Source organism: the organism of the source record quoted next, unplaced genomic scaffold (genome assembly GCF_019419815.1).
Source record: "Pyrus x bretschneideri cultivar Hongxiangsu unplaced genomic scaffold, Pyrus_bretschneideri_v1 Contig1, whole genome shotgun sequence".
Classification (NCBI taxonomy): Eukaryota; Viridiplantae; Streptophyta; class Magnoliopsida; order Rosales; family Rosaceae; genus Pyrus; species Pyrus x bretschneideri.
In genome coordinates this window covers 8,375,026-8,392,810 of record NW_025999390.1, presented here as the reverse complement: position 1 = coordinate 8,392,810, position 17,785 = coordinate 8,375,026, and the positions used below count along the sequence as shown (strand labels likewise).

Below are 17,785 nucleotides of genomic sequence, written 5' to 3'. Positions count from 1 at the left end.
TTAGATGATGATGGCAAAGAGAAGGATGTTCCTACATACTAGGAGCGAGGAAAGCATTATCCTGAATAGTCTATGTGAAATACAAAGTACCGCATCATAAACCTTGAAAGATTCATAAGAAGTTGAGTTACTCTATATATTGTCAATTAGTTTTATAGTGGAATTTCAACTTCTTTTATAGTAAAGAAACAAATTGGCCCACAAGTGTTTCACGTCACCCAATTTATCTTATCCATATGTTAGAATAAAGTCCCACATCAAAGAAGAAGCAAACCTTGCAAGGACTTACAAGGAGGTATGTCACTTTCCATACTGCGCAATTTTATGATGTTAGCAAGTGCGTCGGCTTTGTGTGTTCAAGTAGCATTCAATTACTAAACTTCCATAACCTCCATAGTCAACAAAAGCTAATAAAGATTTAACATAAGTCGGATCAAAGTACTCGCATAACTATAGAGCATTCAGCCAGAGCCTATTTAGATCATCTCCAAAAGACGATTAGTGAAACCATTTTGCATTCACAATTGCACTTTGATGGCTAGTGTGGCATTTTGCATTCACAGTGATACTTCGTTAGGAGGGACGGCGGGAGAACGGGACGGATGAGTGAAACCATCGCCGTAGTTGGTGCTGTGAAAAGGGGATTGAGGGCGGGCGGAAGCCGGAAGTCGGAGGTGTTTAAAAAGGGTTACGGCACCAACTACCACTTTCTTTTGGATAGGCTGCTGGTGCTGGTGAATCAATTTGAGGTCCGCTGTTCAAACGATCACATGCAAGTGCAACCCAATGCCTATTTGTGAATTAAAAGTTGACTAATTGAAACATAAATTACAAGAAATATTATACACATACATACGTAACGGAGTGTGAGAGTCCCAGTTAAAAGTTGGTGGGGATCTCATCCAAACAAATGCGTTTCTTTCTAATCCCCTACCATCCTTCCTTCCCCTGTTTTCTCTGTTAGTGAGGAATGGATGATCAAGTACTTAAAGCTCATCGATGCGGCCTTCATACAACTTGTCAAATTACTGTTTTTCTGGCTTAACAGCTAATTTTTACAGAAATCGAGTCACAATTTGCAAGTGTGCACGTTGTGACCTACAGGAGCACCAGTTAAGACTGCGGTAACTGAAATCTTCGTCCCACTGCACCGACCAGCATTTTAAGAATAACCGAATTTCCTCTACAGCATTCTACCTCTGACAGAATAACAAGAAATTTTGTGTCCTCAATATTTAGACCTGGAAAAACATGAAATGCATGGGTAAGATAAGAAAGAATGAAGGAATTTGAAGATAGAATAAAACAAGTTAGGCTGCAAGTTTCTTCACGAATCAAGCTTGTGCATCAACCTTTTTCACAAAGCATCATGCACATGATTTAGTATTCTCGATTAAAAGATGGTCAAATAAAACAGGTATACTTAAGGAAGTGGTGATGGGTACAGGTCCATTCGAGCAGATAATGTATGTTATGGGTCAATAAGACCAGTTGGCTAACGGAGCCGGTAGAAAGGTAAGCCTCATACTAATAAATCCAACAGAGCCTCAGATGCAGAGGGACATCAAAGGTACCAAGAGAATTATTGATAACAAGAGGAGCTTGTGGGGATGAAAAGATGGAACTTGCAGTGTTTTGCTAACGGAAAATGTACGCTAGTATGAGTTCCAGACTTCCAGTTCAGAAATCCCTCAAGACAAAGCTTAAAAAGTATATTTCTTTATCTTCAAAACAACAAAGCCTTATTTGTATGCAACAGTGAGAAGACTAACAAAAATGCAGTCCAATAAATAAAAACGATAGTGATAAGATTATTGGTTATGGTTGATAGATTGTAATAGATTCTCCCCCTTTTAGTTTACAGGATTCTGAACTATTTAGGAAAACTAGTGATTCTTGGGACAGGCAGCGGAAGATGAGAGTTTGAAATCTCAACCCCTCGTCAGTAAGACCAGTAGGAAAAGTCAAAGGAGTTTACCTTCTTTTCATTTTTAATGATGAAGAGATAAAGAACAGTTTTAAAGTACTAGGAGCCTATGAAGCAAAGCTTCAATAAAAAAACTAACCTTCATGAATTTCAGATCATCCATGGCAATTAAAGTACAATACGTGCAGTATTCCTCAGAAACGTCTGGATTTCTGCTGTGGAGGGTATCCCGGCATCCCCATTCCATTATCTTTCCTTCTCAACTGTATTTGAAAAATAAAATAAAATATAAAACCAGCATGAATTAAGAGAAAGAATTATTCTAAAGGTCAAAACAATCTATACTCATCACAATATACCTGTTGTTGGTGATGGGCCTGTGCTACACCACGCTGCATTGGCATGCCACCAGGATTCATTGCACCACCGATCCCTGCTTGAGATGCAAGATTATAAGCAGCCATGCCCTGAGGCTGCATTCGTTGCATGTTAACCATAGGCCTGGGTACGGATCTCCCCACATGAGCACCTGACATGTTTCCAGATACTGCATTTCCAGACGATACCTGGTCCAGATAATTGTACGATGAGCAATGCACACATACCATAGTGAACAAAGATTGAGATGTTAAGACTTCCTACGTTTACTATATGCAAACAAGTTATTTTCATACCTTAACATTCTTCTATGTAGGAAATCACTCAGAGATGAACTTGTTCTATGGGATATAAAGCATATAAATAGTTGAATAAATTCTAACGTAAATTAATTCTGTGTCCTCTGATTAACAATTAAAGAGGAGGAAACCAGATGTGATACAATTATTCATAATGAGTATATCAAGATGGAAACAAAATTAATGTCATTAGTATTGATACATGTCCAACCACATTGATACATCTTGCAACAATGGATATGACCAGTTTCACTGAGCAATAAAATTATGATAATCAACCAGGAACTGAAAGAGAAGAAAATGCAAAAAAGGGTGGAAGGGGATTCCAGGTTCTGACAGACGGACCTTGAACTAAACTAAAAGCATCTCCCCTCAACAGTATCATAAAAGATGATGCTTCTTACAAAACTAAACGTGTGGACGAATTCAACTCAGTGAACAATATTTATCTAATAATAGCAACACTATCGTGATTTCCTGTTCTACATCCAACATGTAACACAAATCAAAATTTGTGATTATAATGTTTTCAAGAATGTATTCTTTTAAAGTATACGTATAACCCCTGAAACAGTAGAGTACACAATTGAGTAGTGCTCCATTATGTTTCTTTACTCTGGCTTTCACTGCTATTTCTAAAATTCCAACTAAATTTTGTACAAACCATGGTTAGCACTTCATTTAAACAGCTGCAGCTTTGGAACAGAAGTCTACTCATTTAGTTGTAAAACCATGAAACATACCGGTTGTGAAGGTTGAATGCTAGTTGTCCCTTCAAAATCTGTGGTTGTGTCTACCGGACGAGTAGGATAATTCACTACTTTCTCTCCTTGGGTAGGCACCAAAGCACTGATCATTAATAATATACCTGTCAATATAAGATATATGGGCGCACTATATGCTTACAATAGCATCTAGTATCTCCATTAGAGTCTTTTCTTTTTCAAACTTTTAGGTGGTATTCATGAAAAGGTGGTCAACATATTGGAAAATAAAGAAGCTCAAAACGGTTGGGCATATCACAACAGAAAAGGCCCAAGTCCAACAGGGGAAGTAAAAGTTAATGAAGAAGAAAACCTTACTTGCGACCTGGTAGAGGCTCAATACGAAAATACCTGAAAGCAAAAAATATGAATATTTTTAGAAAGCAATTATATTTTTGCGTATAACAATTTTTATTTAAGAATATTAAAATCCTGAATCCTGTATTAATTAATTTGTAAAAATAATTCATTCACAGGTGATCATGAGGGTGAGGGAAAGGGAAGGATGGAGGAAGAATAATAAGCATAATATGAGAGATAAAAAAACCAAGAAGCTTTACTCATGCTCTAATGCTTGTGCAGCTGTTATACGCTTTCGAGGATCATATCTGCACACAGTTGTTTGGGGAAAGAAACAGACAATTAATTTATCTTCATTAAGAAAAAAGTAATGCAAGATCAACCTGCAAAACCTTACAAATTATATGCCACTGTAACTAATTACTACAGAAACATATTGTAAGTTATAGTTCAACACTTTTTTAAGTCAAACAACTGTAAATTTTATCAAAATTTCGGCATTGTATGATAGACATGAAGAGACAAAAACAAATCAAATAAAAATTTATTTTGAGTCAGAAGCTCCGACCTTCCCGAATCTTGACAAAAAATTAGTACAAAAATTAGCAAGCACATGGACAAGAAAGGCAACCAATACCAAGAATTGGCGTTTAAATTTGTAGATCCAAATTGACACCTTTAACTGCTATTCATAATTCATATACAAATTAGCTTGAAATATCTGAATTTACTTGTAGCTTCTGGTTTACAACTTGTGAACAAAAAAGCATGTCCAAACCAGTTCACCACTGATTCACCAATGTGAAAAACCGAACAACAGTAGACATGGTATCCTCATCTTACATCCATCATCTCCATTATACATCTATAGTTGCTAACAGTTCCTTCAAATGATTTACTAAAGTACAAACTAGCCATCTCATCGAAAAATCCAATTCCAAGTCACCAGCCAAACAAGGAAAATATGGGGACTAACATGATCGATCAGCCTCAAACTGTTATATAATTGGTCAGTGAAATCCCAAGGAAGAGAATGTTCCTTTAGTACCCTTCTAATTGTCATTTATCCTGGTACTTGCATGGTAGTAAAGACAATCCAGTCAAGGTCTTAAAATACTTTATCTGCTGTTGTAATCAGAAGAAACTACTCTCTGGAGTGGAGAGAGAGAGAACCTTTCTCTGAAACTTGGATGAAAAGATAGGGATTAAGAACCTTACTATAGTCCACAGAAATCATTCATTTTAGGCCTCTAACTATATTGTACTCATATCTAATCCTTGAATCTTGAATTATCAGCAAATATCTACACTTCTACAGTCAAGAGACCATGTTCAAGGATTCCGTATGACAATACTCTATTAGCAATTAATAGGGCACTCAATTCATAAATCTTATTAAAACAATTCATGATGTATCATCACTCCAAATTTGTAAGAATAACTTTCTGTACTTTGTAATTAGAATCCTACAAAATTAGAAAAAAACTAGAAAAATTGGTAAAATGAGAATTACAATTTTTTGGGTACAGTTATGAGTCTCATCCTCTCCATGTGCTCAACAATAACAAAATGAGATTCTTGTAAACTTAAAAGGCACCACTTACTCGAGCATCCTAGATAGGAGGTCATATGCAGGACTTTTTGGAGAGAGGTGAACTACACTATGCAATGCAGTATTATCACTGTCGAAAGCATACAGCAGGAAAAAAGAACTGGTTAGTTTGATCAAGGAAAGGGAGAAAAAAAAAAAAAAATGAAGCCGAACATGGGAGTTACTAGAGAATGACAAATTAGACAAAAATAATTTCTTCAGATTCCTGGCACAAGGTTTATATTCTTTTTTATATGTTTAACTAAACAAGTTTTACATGCATTAGATATGAGAACGCTTACTATTTATGGCTTTGAATATGTTGCACATCTTGTTGCCAGTGTGGAAGGTTTGCAAGTGCTGGCCACTTTTCTAGTGTCGGGTGACCTGATGTGATAATTGTTGACTGTAAGGTAGCTCCATGGAACTTATAAAAGATAAATGGCCTAAAAGGTAAAACATATTACCTAAGACCTTGAATATCTTGTCAAGTTGATCAAGCTGCACATGTGAACTCTATTATTAGAAGATGTGATACAATTACAAAACTTAAAACAGTACTGGTAATAAAAGTGTACAAAAATGTAAATACATTCAACGTTTCACAACCTGAAAAGGATTTGGTATAGCTTTGACTTCTGCACCTTGAAATAATGGCTTCAAAGTCAAAAGCTCGGCAAAGATGCATCCAACAGCCCACATATCTAAATTTCATATTAAGAAAACATTGTCTTTAAAATTAATCTGCTCATATAATTCAATACACCAGAGAACATAATTACATCAACTGAAAATAAAAATATTCAAACAACAAAGAGGCAGGCCTTTAGAAACTATTTAGCATTTAGGTAATCTACGAATGTGCGCTCATGGTTGTAATCACATGTTAACCACATGAACTTAATACAAATAGGATAAATAACTTGGTGTAGGAGGATACCAACAGCACTTGTGTAGTGCTTAGCCCCAAGGAGCAACTCCGGCGCACGGTACCAAATGGTTACCACAACCTGCAAGTAATATATCTAACGGGTTAGAGTCTGAATTATTGTTTCAATGCAAATGGAAAATAGCAATCAATTAGGGGCTGCAAAAAGGTTTAATTACTCAAAACAATAAGAAAAGGGCATTGACCAAGTACAGTAGATGTAACAGGAAAAAGAAGCTCCAAAAATTTAAAAGATCTAACAAACCAATAATGGAAAAAAAATGAGAAGCAAATTACAGAAAAACATATAATGGTAAAAAGATCAACAAACAGATCATCTTCAATTCAACCACTGAATGCTCAGTGACTTTGAAAATCCTTGCAATTCACCCCACTCTCAGGTGCATCACTCTGTCTCTAATAATAATTTAAAGGGCAAGGTGTAAGCCTTGTGGCATTTAGGCATTAGCTTTCTGAATCAATCATTTTAATTAATAAAAATAATCTGTAAGTATGTATGTATAAGTTTTATATATGATATAGATACCCTCGCTGTATTCTACTGTTACACTTTTGTTCAACTCTTCTCATAGAAAGAGTAAAATTACAAGTTAAGCATCTTGCTTTATAGTATTAGTAGTCTTTCAATTTTGATATTCGGGTCTCAAAAGTTTAGTTATGAATCACACAGAAATTTTTTCATAACTAAAATTATCTTCAAGTGGAAGTGTGCTGCACACATACGTAACATTACTTTGCCAGTCGCTACATGGGACCACATCTTTTAATTCTTATACTAAAACACCACAAGCCCAAGACCAGAAAACCCAAAACGAAGCAAAATGAAGCACGGTGATTCAGCAAAGGAAGACCCCCAACTGCAGGACGATACAGTTTCACTTATTTCTTGTGGGGGAGTTCATCTCTTCTTTCAGCCAACACCTTGAGCCACCTCATGGAAGATGGTATGCGCCTCTCGCCGACTTGTCATCAAGGCATGCATTTTTACTGGCTTTCGCTAAGGACAGTACACCTAAGGTGATTTTCTGTACCTCACTCGACCCACACCTCAAGGCGAGTTTGTAGACAGTGGTAACTAATATAATCATATTGAGATAACCCAATTATTGCCCCAACCAAAGCAGCCTTTTATGGAAACTAAAAGCTCAGTCACATACGTTTTTCTATCCCACTTTATCACATATAATGAATACATACAGGATCACATACTTCCACAGCAAGTGGATGCCAACCTTTAAAAAATTCCACATGGAATAGAAATTGCTTTCCTTGTGGAAGTTATGGTAGTTGTGAAGATATGAATGCATTACTGCCAATGGTAACAAACAGGAGTGTTTCTTAAACCAAAACAAAAACAAACAAAAAAAATGAAGAAAAGGAGAATAAAAAGGGAATAAAAGGGGATGCTGATACATAAACCACTAAAAACCAAAAGTTTAATACAGTTAGGGAATGTATAAACTATAATTCACGGTACTGCAGACATTGACAATGCAGTTATGTGATACAAACATGCCTCCTTACCCCATTGTCAGACAACGACTTCAAAGGAGCTTGATATATCCTTGCAAGTCCAAAATCCGCAATTTTCACAACTCCTTGTTCCTCTGCATCGCCCATAACCTATGAACAAAAAATCGAGTAAACGTAGCAAAAATTTATGATTGTTCACCCTTTGTAAGCAACACAAAGTCAAACAAAGTTGCATCAAGAAGAGAGTGGAAAGGTTATGCAAATCATACCAAGATATTAGATGGCTTTAAATCACGATGAATGATCCAATTACTGCAAGGAAGGTTGCACACAAGTAGTCAAACAATAATGTAGATACAGCAACAGAACGAAACATCAGCAGCGGCAAATGTCAAACAAACAAAGCCATACCTATGGAGATAATTGAGTCCATTGAGCAGCTGCCAGAGCAATGTCTTAATAGTGTAATGACTGATAGCTTGATTAACTTTGTCTCTGTGATGTCTAATGATTTCCTGTGAAGCAAATGAACGCAACCCACCACATTTTCTTCGATCAGCGGAACTCGAGAATCCCATTTCAAATGAACGAAAGAAGAAAAGGAGAAAACATCAGATACTCACATAAAGGTCATGTTCTGCGTAATCGAAAGCCAGATAGAGGGACATGTCTGTGTGATTGATGTGAACATTCACAAGCTTCACCACATTCTCGTGCGATATTTCCCGCAGCAACTGAACAATCCAAAAACATCACCATTTTTCAAATTTATTTTCTTTTAAAAGTAATATTCATGGGAAACCAGGAAAAATTAGGAAAGGAAAAAACTCTCAATCATTTTTCTTAATGTTTGAACAAAATTCCCAAACGAAATTTCGAACGTTAGGGTCTGCAATTCAAAAGTAAATAAATTGAAGGGAAAAAAAGGGAAGAAGAAGACCATGATTTCGCGGATGGCGGTGGGGGAGACGCCATCGCCGTCCTTGGACTGCTTGAATTTCTTGATGGCGATGGACTTTCCGCGGTTGGAAGGAGACTTGATCCTCACGAGGAACACCAGGCCGTACGTGCCCTCCCCGATCTTCCCTATCAGATCGTACTGTTGCAGCCACTCCGGCTTGTTACTATAACCACCGCCGTGGTTGTGGCCGTGGCCATGGCTGTGGTTGTTGTGGTGGTTGTGATTGTTGTTATGGTCTCTGTTGCCGCTTGCGCTGCCGTCACCCATGCTGGTTGGACTTCCACTGCCACTTCACCTGAATCTGTACGTGCAGTAGTAGAGAAGATAGGCAAATATCTCTTTCTGTGCTCTCTACCTCCTTCCCCCTCCCGGCCGCCGCCCTTTCCAAATTATTATTATTATTATTTGGGATTTGATCTAATTTTTCCAGTCTTTGATTTCGGCGGGACCCACAGCTTTAGTCTTTTCTTCGATTTTCTTCCGCTCCTTTTTTTTTTTTTTTTTTTTTTATCAATACAACTTTCAATATCTCAATCAATACTATACTCTGGTGATATTCATCTTTACTTAAGTGAGAGGTTTCATATTTGAATCTTGTGGATGGTAAATTCGATACTAAATTAGGCTACCTATTGTGTGGCTTTGCTTAACTCTGACTCTCTTTAGTATAAAAATATCGATGTACTAAAAAATAAAAATAAAAAACTTTCAATATATTAAAAAACTAGAGGTCTCAAGTTCGAATCTCGTAGATGGATAATTTGATACCAAATTAAGCTGCCCATAAACTAGAATTCTCTCTCCTTATCTTTTCATCCCCTCCTCTTACTCTCTATTTTGTCTTTTTCTTTCTATAAAAAAAATTAATATAAAATGTTGACGTGGCTTAACCGTAACCATTCAAATAGGAAGGGAATGGAAAAAAAAGAGAGAAGAGAATCCTTCTCCGGCTGTCCCTTATGTGGCTTTGCCGAACTTTTTCTCCTTTAATGTAAAAATATCGATGTACTAAAAAAAAAATCCAATATATTAAAAAACTAGTACAATAATACAAGGCTTAAAAGAAACCCAATAAACAAACAAAAAATAAGGTAAAAGATCCAAACAAAATGAGAGGTGCAACCCAAGCCACTCTTCTATATGTTATATTTTGGGTTAACTATATTTTACAAATATTGGTTTGTTCTACATTTTTACTTTTCACAAATTTGTCTTAAAAGTTCTTAAAATACCTTTAAATTTAATAAAAGTATAGACAACCTGAGTGAAAATGACCAATAATACAACACATTGTTGAGTTCAAGCGCTAAAGAAACTAATAGAAAGTTGCGACTGAAATTAAATTAGGGATAAGATTCATAAATACTTATTATAATTAAGCCTTAAATTTAATTATAAAAAAAATGTGATGTGACATATACATGTGCTTTTAAAATGATTGAAAGCGTTTTTGATGAAAATATTTTTAGAACCAATCCTTAGTAAAAATGCAAGTAAATCCTGAAAAAACACTTAAATGATTTCTGGAAGAAGCATATAATTGGTACTTCTTGCAGAAAGCACTTAAAGTACTTTTGAAATCCAAAAACATTTTCTCTAAAAGCGGCTTTCAATTATTTTAAAAGTACATCCAAACGAGTCCATAAAAAAACCGAACTCAAAACATCAAATGCAATAATCAATTCCAATGTTTTCCAATTTGAGAGAAAACCTTTCTTTTAAAGGAAAACTAATGAAAATGATTTGAAAACTTTAAGTTTTAACGATAACGACAAACTAAAGGGTAAAGTGAATAGTATCATGATTGACTTTTTAGTGTAAAAATGTGGTTTTTTGTTAAAATGAACAGTATCAAGAGCTTTTCGTTAAGTTCCCTTCTTTTAAAGCATCTGCCATCAAAACAATTTATTCAACTACACCGTCTATGATCCATTTTCATTTGATAAAATGAAGCTACAAAATTGTAGAGTCTATCGGGGTGATCCACAACGTGCTACTGAAATAACTGATAGCATGATCAACAAGTAATAAAAATGCAAATCAAATAATGAAGCCACACAGAACTCGGGGTGATCCACAACGTGCTACTGAAATAACCGATAGCATGATCAACGAGTAATAAAAATTCAAATCAAATAATGAAGCCACACAGAAAGTTTCATCATCTAAAAACACACAGCGCGGAACACCACCGTCAAACTTCTCTTTTCTGGCATCCGGTAATAAGGCCGGGCGCCTCTCTCCCCCATTTCGTTGTAGAGAGTTTTGTTTTCCCCCAGTTTGTGGCCGGGTTTTGTCGAACCCCTGGTTGTTTAGGTACCGGTCTTTGTGACCGGATTTTGTTTCCTATGGGTGTGGATTTTCTTTGGCTCTGATATGGGTGAATGTTGGAGTTCACTTTAGATTTGTCTAAATCGTTTTGGGATTTTTACAGATCCTCTGATTACAAACTGAAACATCAAGAGACGAAAATAAGCTACATGGCTCCTCTTCTGGTGGTGGATCTTCAAAGTTTCGGAACCGAGTCGCATAGGATCTATCTGCCTTCCTGATATGGATAAATTAACTAAACACTCAAGCCTGCTTAACAAACTAATTCCACAACTAAGAAAATAGGAGATTTTCATGGTTGGCTACATGAATATGTTCAAGAGCAGGAAATCTACCGATCACCGCTCAAATACAATAGAGTTCCCTTCCAGCACCAGAAGACAATGGCAAACCAAGTTTGAAGAAAGCTGCCAATCCAGAAGAAGATGATCCAAGTCCCACATTTGGAATTAAAACGCCCGCGTCAAGTTCTTCCCCTAGCTCAATCCCAAACTTAGGTCAAATGGTAGATGCTAACAGAGAGGAGATTTACTCTGAGATATTCCAAGTTTCACTACTTTCTGCACTCCAAAACAAGCAAAATATTTGGCATCCTGTGTTATTGAATGTTTCTGATAACATAACTTGTGTAGTTTTTCTTATGGGAAGAAAGCTTCAACAACTCTCCCTGTCATTGTTAAGAGATCATCCTATACATAGTAAGCACAGGACTGCTGAGTAGGTTTACGTCAAGCGCAACTCTTTAAGTTTTATACATTTGAACTGATACTGTAAGGAGGTGTTGGTATTCTGCATTTAGATTGGAATAGAGTGGGAATTTGCCAGATGACAAGGTAAACAGGAGGAGGATCAATAATTACGATAAGGTAAGGAGATTTTGGGCTGTTCGATTTCATTTCCAGTTTCAGCTTTCATTTTTTGAGCTAGTAGGCTAGTACCTTAACCGAATAAACACATGTCAACAAGTGACAATTTGAGGACCTTCAAATCCGGAGGCAATCAAAGAGAGAAACAACTATGTGTAGGATAAAACAAGATATCTCACTAATATTTGGCAAATATTAGACTTGCAGTCAATAGTATTTGATGGTAGCAGATAGCAGTACAAAATGATCAGCACATGCCACCGTTAAAAACCACCACCAAAAGACTTCGACCGAGATTTACTCTTACTTGACAACTTCATCAGATTTGCGTGTTCTTCTTCCTCTTCCAGTTTTTTTCTCCTCGCAGCCTCTTCTTTTTGTCTCTGAATCAGCTCCAACTCTCGATACCGTTCCTCTTCTTTGGTCTGCAGTTCCAAAGCTTCTCTTCTCTGAGCCTCTTCCACCCTCCTCCGGTTCTCCTCCAGCATCTTATCAAGCTCTTCTCTCTCTTTCCGAGCTTGTTCCTGAGCAATGTATGGAACCACAATCAATAAAAACATTAGATGATAGAATGTGAAAACATTGACGATAATGGCGCTATTTGATCAAGTTTATTCATTCAACAGCACTATTTTAGGGCCAAAATTCCCAAAGCTAAGACGGAATGTCATATTTGCGTTCACGTGGCAACGCAAATGAAAGGAGATAAAATTAAGGCCAGAAGCCAAGCTGCTTACTTCTTTCCGCCTTGCTTCAACAAGAGCAGCTTCCTTTTCCATATCAAGTTGAGCTTTAACATCCTCAAACAATTTCTTCCGACCTTCTTCTATACGCCTCTCAATCTCTAACTTAACTTCATCTGAAGCCAGCCTCTCCTCCACATTTTTCCGAATCGCTTCCTCAAGTCTCCTTGCAGTCTCTTCTTCCAACTGTTTGAGTTCGGCCTCCTGCTGCCGCCTATTAGAGAAACCGGCATATTCAACAGAAGCAACAAACACAACACGGTCCGCAAAAGTAAAATCCGCAAACTATCCAAACCGAAATGCTATGCAAAATAGCACATTTCATCCGATTCTTGTAACATTATCTAATTCACATATACCAAACATTATCTAATTCACATATACCAACTACCAACACATTAAGAATCGTTTATACAATCAAGAAAATAGACCTGATTTTTTCTTCCTCCTCTTTCTTGAGTTTGTCAGCAGCATTTTTGCGTTCGTTTGAGGTCAGGCGTGGACTGTGAGATTTGGGCAAAGGAGGAGACAAAGAGCTGCTTCTGCTTCTGCTCCTGCTTCTATGTCGTCTATTAGGTCGTCTGGGTGTCGGAGACCGACTCTTGCGTCGCCTGTAACTTGCCGACCGACTCCTACGGCGGCGCGGGGAGGCACTCGAACGATTTCTTCTGTGTTTCCCGATAACCAATTAATCAGAAACTTGTAAATATTTGAAAATTGGAGAGTTTAAGTTGCAAAATATGGGATAATGAGAGTTAAGAAGTGACCTGGAGGTGGAGTAGGGTGAGCGGCTTCGATCTCTCCGGCTTCGACCTCTGCTGTACGACGGCGACTTCGATATGCTCCGTCCCATCTTCTCTTTTTCCTTTTTTTCCTTTCTGATCTCTCTCACCTTATTTCTTTAAACAATCATTTACCGCATGAACTATCATCTCCTTAGACCATCTCCAATGGTTGGGCTAAAAGTCAAATTTTTTAGCCCGGAAAATTTAGCTTTTAGCCCAGAAACAACTTTTCTGCTCCAACCGTTCTGGCCTAAAATTTTAGCCCGGGATTATTAAAGAATGAACTTATGCTATTTTTTTTGTTAAATTAATTTTTTTTAAAAAAATAAATATGTAGACTATCGTAAATTAATTTTATGAACATTTTAATCTAAAAAAATTTAAATTCCGATAAATATTGAAAAATCACTAAATTTCCCACAAAGCAAGCCGTCAACTTTTACCAATCTTTCAACCCTAGGCTAACTTTCAATTCACCAAACTTTGAACACCAAATTTTCAATTCACCAACCGTTGAACACCACACTTTCAACTTTCACCAACTATATAAACACCAAACTTTCAACTTTCACCAACTATATAAACACCAAACTTTCAACCAACCATTCACCACCAAACTTTCAGAAATCATCCTCTATATAAACACCACCACCTTCCCGCCTGCTACCATTGCAGTTTTCTTGAAACTTTGCAATGATTTTATCCCACAAAACCTTCTTATTTTGATTAGTGCCAACTGCACCATCTTCGCTAACAGAAACCCATGCCAAGCATAGAGCAACATCTTCCTCACAAGTCCAATTACGACCTCTAATATGCTCTCTTGCCATGTTGAACAATTTGGAAATGGAAAGAAATGGTGGAAAGATAAATTGGAAGAATTGTAAGAGAAATTTGAGTTTTGTGTGGATGTTTGAACAAATACATAGGTATTTATAGAGTTTTTAGGTGAATTTTGAGTTAAATATTTTTTTTTAATTATTTTAACCGTTAGATTTAAATTTGGGCCGTTAGATCTTTTTTTTTACCGTTAGATTTGATTATATTTGATCTCAGCCGTTGGATTCAATGTATTTTAAAATAACATATTTTAAAAAATCAAATTTGAATTTGGACCGTTGGATCAACCAACGGTCCTTGAAACACATCCGTTGGATTGCAAAAATAGCCGTTGGACTTCAGCTGGGTGGCCGACAACCCGCTGACAGCGGGGCCCACCCTGTCGGGCAACGTCTGCAAGCGCACCGCGTGGGGCGCGTACGCGAGTGAACGGGCCGAGACTGGCCTTTGGGCCAGTGAGTCCAGTCGCGCGGGGGGGGGAATTTTGGGGGGAATTTGGCCCAACTTTAACATTTGGCATTTAGCCCAATGTTTTAGCATGGGTTGGAGATGGTTTGGGGGGGAAATTTGGGGGGAAATTTGGCATTTAGCCCATTGTTGGAGATGGTCTTACTGATTTACCCCTAAACTATTTTTTTTTTCATCCAATTTATCTCTTAAGACCATCTCCAATGGTTAGGCTAAAAGCCAAATATTTTAGCCCGGAAAATTTAGCTTTTAGCCCAAAAACAGCTTTTCTGCTCCAACCATTCTAGCCTAAAATTTTAGCCCGGGATTATTAAAGAATGAATTTAGGCTATTTTTTTTGGTTAAATTAAATTTAAAAAATAAATAAATATGTAGACTATCGTAAATTAATTTTATAAACATTTTAATCTAAAAAAATTTAAATTCCGATAAATATTGGGTGGAATCCACTCTGATTTCTGTGCTAAATTTTGGGGGGAATTTGGCCTTGGTTTAGCATTTAGCATTTAGCCCCAATTTTTTCCTTGGGTTGGAGTGGGTTTGGGGGGAAATTTTGGGGGCTAATTTGGCTTTTAGCCCACCATTGGAGTTGGTCTAAGTATATAAAATTGATGAATTTCCTAAAAGAGAAATTTTTTGAAATGCCATAAGAATTAGCTCATATTTTTCAATTTATTATATAAATTAAAATTTTTAGCAATTTGTCGTACCATTTTTATAAAATCATTAATTTGTCATCTTATCTTAACTCTGTTAAGTTTTTCATCCAATACAAGTTATGTGCGAGGCACATGACTTGTGTTCAAAGTTATTTAGGTCATTTTTAACATCTTTTTACAAGTTTTTTACTTTTATTTAGTACAAACCCTTAATTTTTTTTTTTACTTTTCTTTAGCACATATGTATCTACAACTCAATTTATGACACAAAACGTCATCCTGTTTCTCATTTATAGAGCCCTATGAAATTATGTCATCATGACATGCTAAAATGCAAACTCTCACTCGTGTATCATTACATATTTGGAATAACCAGAAGAAAGTGCATTGCATGATCATTTCATTGCTATCGTATATAAAGTATTGTTCCGTTACCTGAGAAACCCTACAGTTTTTTGTTGAATACAACTTAATAAAAGGGAAGTAAGGTATTAGAATGATCGAAATAACCCTAAACACAAGTCATGTGCAAGACACATGCACATGACTTATGTTGGATGGAAAACTTAACGGAGTTGGAGTTGAGATGATAAATTAATGATTTTATAAAGTTGGTATAAGAGACACCGAGTTACCCCGTATTTACTCCTTATGCAAGTTTGAACCACATTATTGCTAGCTCATTGTGAGACTAAGCCCACTCTCTCCCCTTAAAAGACGTTAGGTGCTAATCGGGCAGTGGGCTGGGACTTAGTGCCTAGACGCCTAGGCGGACAAGGCGGATTTAAGTAAATATGTTATTGTTTGGGCCCAAAATATTATGATTGGGCCGAGCAGCAAGATGTGCTCGGCCCAAGGTAATGACACAGGCTATGGGCCAAATAATGAAACCCGGACCAACTGGCAGGGTCGGCCAGATCCTATCCTAAGTAGTCCAGATGAATGAGGAAAGGTCGAGGAAATCCTGGTGCGACCAGGATTCTCGACCGGTAAGGGATAAAGCCTCAAAAGGAGGAGAATTCAGAATCCCAGTAGGACTAGGATTGTTCGAGTTAAAGGTGAGATGGGACAAGGACTCCCAATCCAAATCAGAATGGGATTCAAGGAGCGAGGTGCTATAAATACAAGAAATTGCGCAATAGAAAGGACCTTCAGAATCAGCACACAATTGCCCTGCGCAAAACCTCTCAAACATCTTGAGAATTTTTCCTTTTCCTTTCCTGCTAACACATCTTCAGTTTGGATAAACAGCACTGTGGAGGCACCCGGCGAGCATCTTCAGTTTGGATAAACAGCACTGCTGCCGCAGAATCAGCCGACCGAGGAGCACCTTCAGTTTGGATAAACAGCACTGCGTCGAGGTCGACCGATTATCTATCCAAGTCTCGGCCGAGAAAGGTTTTCGAACTTTTGTTGGTAGAGGTCATCCTACTAAGCCTTTCCGGCATAGTTGGGTGTTACGAATTGCATTGCTCGGCGCATTGGACGCCGAGTGGTTTTATGATTGGATACTCGCAAGTAAGCTTCAGGGTTCGGCATTCCGACGGCCGAACTACGTTTACCATTAAGACATACATCACATTCGAGTACTTGTGCCCATATAGTTTGGTCTCGATTCGGCGTGCTTATACTCTTACGAATATAATCACAGTGACCGAATCAGGGACCAACGACTTGTGAACTCCGTAGAATTAGTAGCCTTGTCTTCAGGCTATAGAACCCAGAGGCCGAGAGCGTTCCTTCCTCAGTCGCAATCGCAAGATACAGAAGTCAACAGCGCACCCAACGCGACAACATCACAGTTTACTCCTCGGCCGAGCTCGGCCGACGAGTTGGCACGCCCCGCATTCAACCGAAGGACGTAGTTAGCTCATTAGTTACTCGGCCTGCGCGCCACGTAGGTTTTGTAATTTTTGTAGTCAACAGTTATATTTCGTGTAAATAAGTATATGTTTATACTTAAAATATATATGATTACTTCATAAATTACAAAATAGAATGACATATTTATTATGAAGTATTGAAACATAATGAAAACATAGGGAACAAGCATATCATTTGTGTTCATTTTAATATTCAACAAGTTTCTTACTATTTATTAAAAAAAATAATGAAAAATGAAAGTTATCTATTTTATGTCTAAGTGAGTCGCAACTTAGGCGGATGTCTAAGCGCCATGTCTAAATTTTCAAACGCCTAGACATTAATTGGGGCGGTAATACTCCTCTTCACTTGTAAGTGCTTAGGTTCGATTCTCGCCAAAAGTGAATTTGAACAATATTATTACTAACTTATTGTGAAGCTAAACACACGCCCTTCATTTAATGTAGATGATATCATTTGTTAAAGAAAAAATCACTTGTTAAAAAAAAAAAAAAAAAAAAAAAAAAAAATCCAAAGGCCAAATAATAGGGGTTGTGGCTCGCTCAAGGACCATTCCTTTGCTCAACC

At 37.2% G+C, this 17,785-nt stretch overlaps 2 protein-coding genes across 4 annotated transcripts; both read right to left on the bottom strand.

Moving 5' to 3' along the window:
- Nucleotides 1-808: 808 nt before the first annotated feature.
- Nucleotides 809-8,962, bottom strand: LOC103967938 (cyclin-dependent kinase E-1). 2 transcript variants are annotated; one of them, XM_048583530.1, is made up of 16 exons: nt 8,622-8,961; nt 8,305-8,415; nt 8,093-8,196; nt 7,951-7,993; nt 7,733-7,831; nt 6,200-6,269; nt 5,869-5,963; nt 5,727-5,760; nt 5,562-5,646; nt 5,273-5,350; nt 3,929-3,976; nt 3,687-3,719; nt 3,348-3,453; nt 2,287-2,493; nt 2,067-2,190; nt 809-1,241 (listed from the first exon to the last, which is right to left on the bottom strand). In XM_048583530.1, the coding sequence occupies exons 1-15, from the start codon at nt 8,907-8,909 to the stop codon at nt 2,122-2,124; spliced, it is 1,470 nt and encodes a 489-aa protein (XP_048439487.1). In that variant the 5' UTR covers nt 8,910-8,961; the 3' UTR covers nt 809-1,241; nt 2,067-2,121. The 2 variants fall into 2 exon arrangements, with proteins under 2 accessions (XP_048439487.1, XP_048439493.1); XM_048583536.1 differs by lacking the exon at nt 8,305-8,415 and having other exon boundaries at nt 8,093-8,256; nt 8,622-8,962.
- A 1,659-nt stretch (nt 8,963-10,621) lies between these two features.
- On the bottom strand, nt 10,622-13,509 carry LOC103967939 (uncharacterized protein At1g10890). 2 transcript variants are annotated; one of them, XM_048583526.1, is made up of 5 exons: nt 13,350-13,509; nt 13,014-13,250; nt 12,577-12,796; nt 12,147-12,363; nt 10,622-11,533 (listed from the first exon to the last, which is right to left on the bottom strand). In XM_048583526.1, exons 1-5 carry the CDS (start codon nt 13,433-13,435, stop codon nt 11,502-11,504), a joined length of 792 nt encoding a protein of 263 aa, XP_048439483.1. In that variant the 5' UTR covers nt 13,436-13,509; the 3' UTR covers nt 10,622-11,501. The 2 variants fall into 2 exon arrangements, with proteins under 2 accessions (XP_048439483.1, XP_009379549.1); XM_009381274.3 differs by lacking the exon at nt 10,622-11,533 and having other exon boundaries at nt 11,994-12,363.
- Nucleotides 13,510-17,785: the final 4,276 nt, after the last annotated feature.

What these genes read in the sequence shown, in the direction of transcription:
- LOC103967939 (XM_009381274.3), bottom strand. Translation starts at nt 13,435, where the DNA reads ATGGGACGGAGCATATCGAAGTCGCCGTCGTACAGCAGAGGTCGAAGC. An exon ending in GAGGAGGAAGAAAAAATCAG is followed by an intron (nt 12,797 to 13,013) that starts GTCTATTTTCTT and finishes TTTCTCTAATAG; the next exon opens with GCGGCAGCAGGAGGCCGAAC. An exon ending in TTGAAGCAAGGCGGAAAGAA is followed by an intron (nt 12,364 to 12,576) that starts GTAAGCAGCTTG and finishes TACATTGCTCAG; the next exon opens with GAACAAGCTCGGAAAGAGAG.
- LOC103967938 (XM_048583530.1), bottom strand. Translation starts at nt 8,909, where the DNA reads ATGGGTGACGGCAGCGCAAGCGGCAACAGAGACCATAACAACAATCAC. An exon ending in GCACTACACAAGTGCTGTTG is followed by an intron (nt 5,964 to 6,199) that starts GTATCCTCCTAC and finishes TATGAAATTTAG; the next exon opens with ATATGTGGGCTGTTGGATGC. An exon ending in CAAGATATTCAAGGTCTTAG is followed by an intron (nt 5,647 to 5,726) that starts GTAATATGTTTT and finishes TTATCACATCAG; the next exon opens with GTCACCCGACACTAGAAAAG.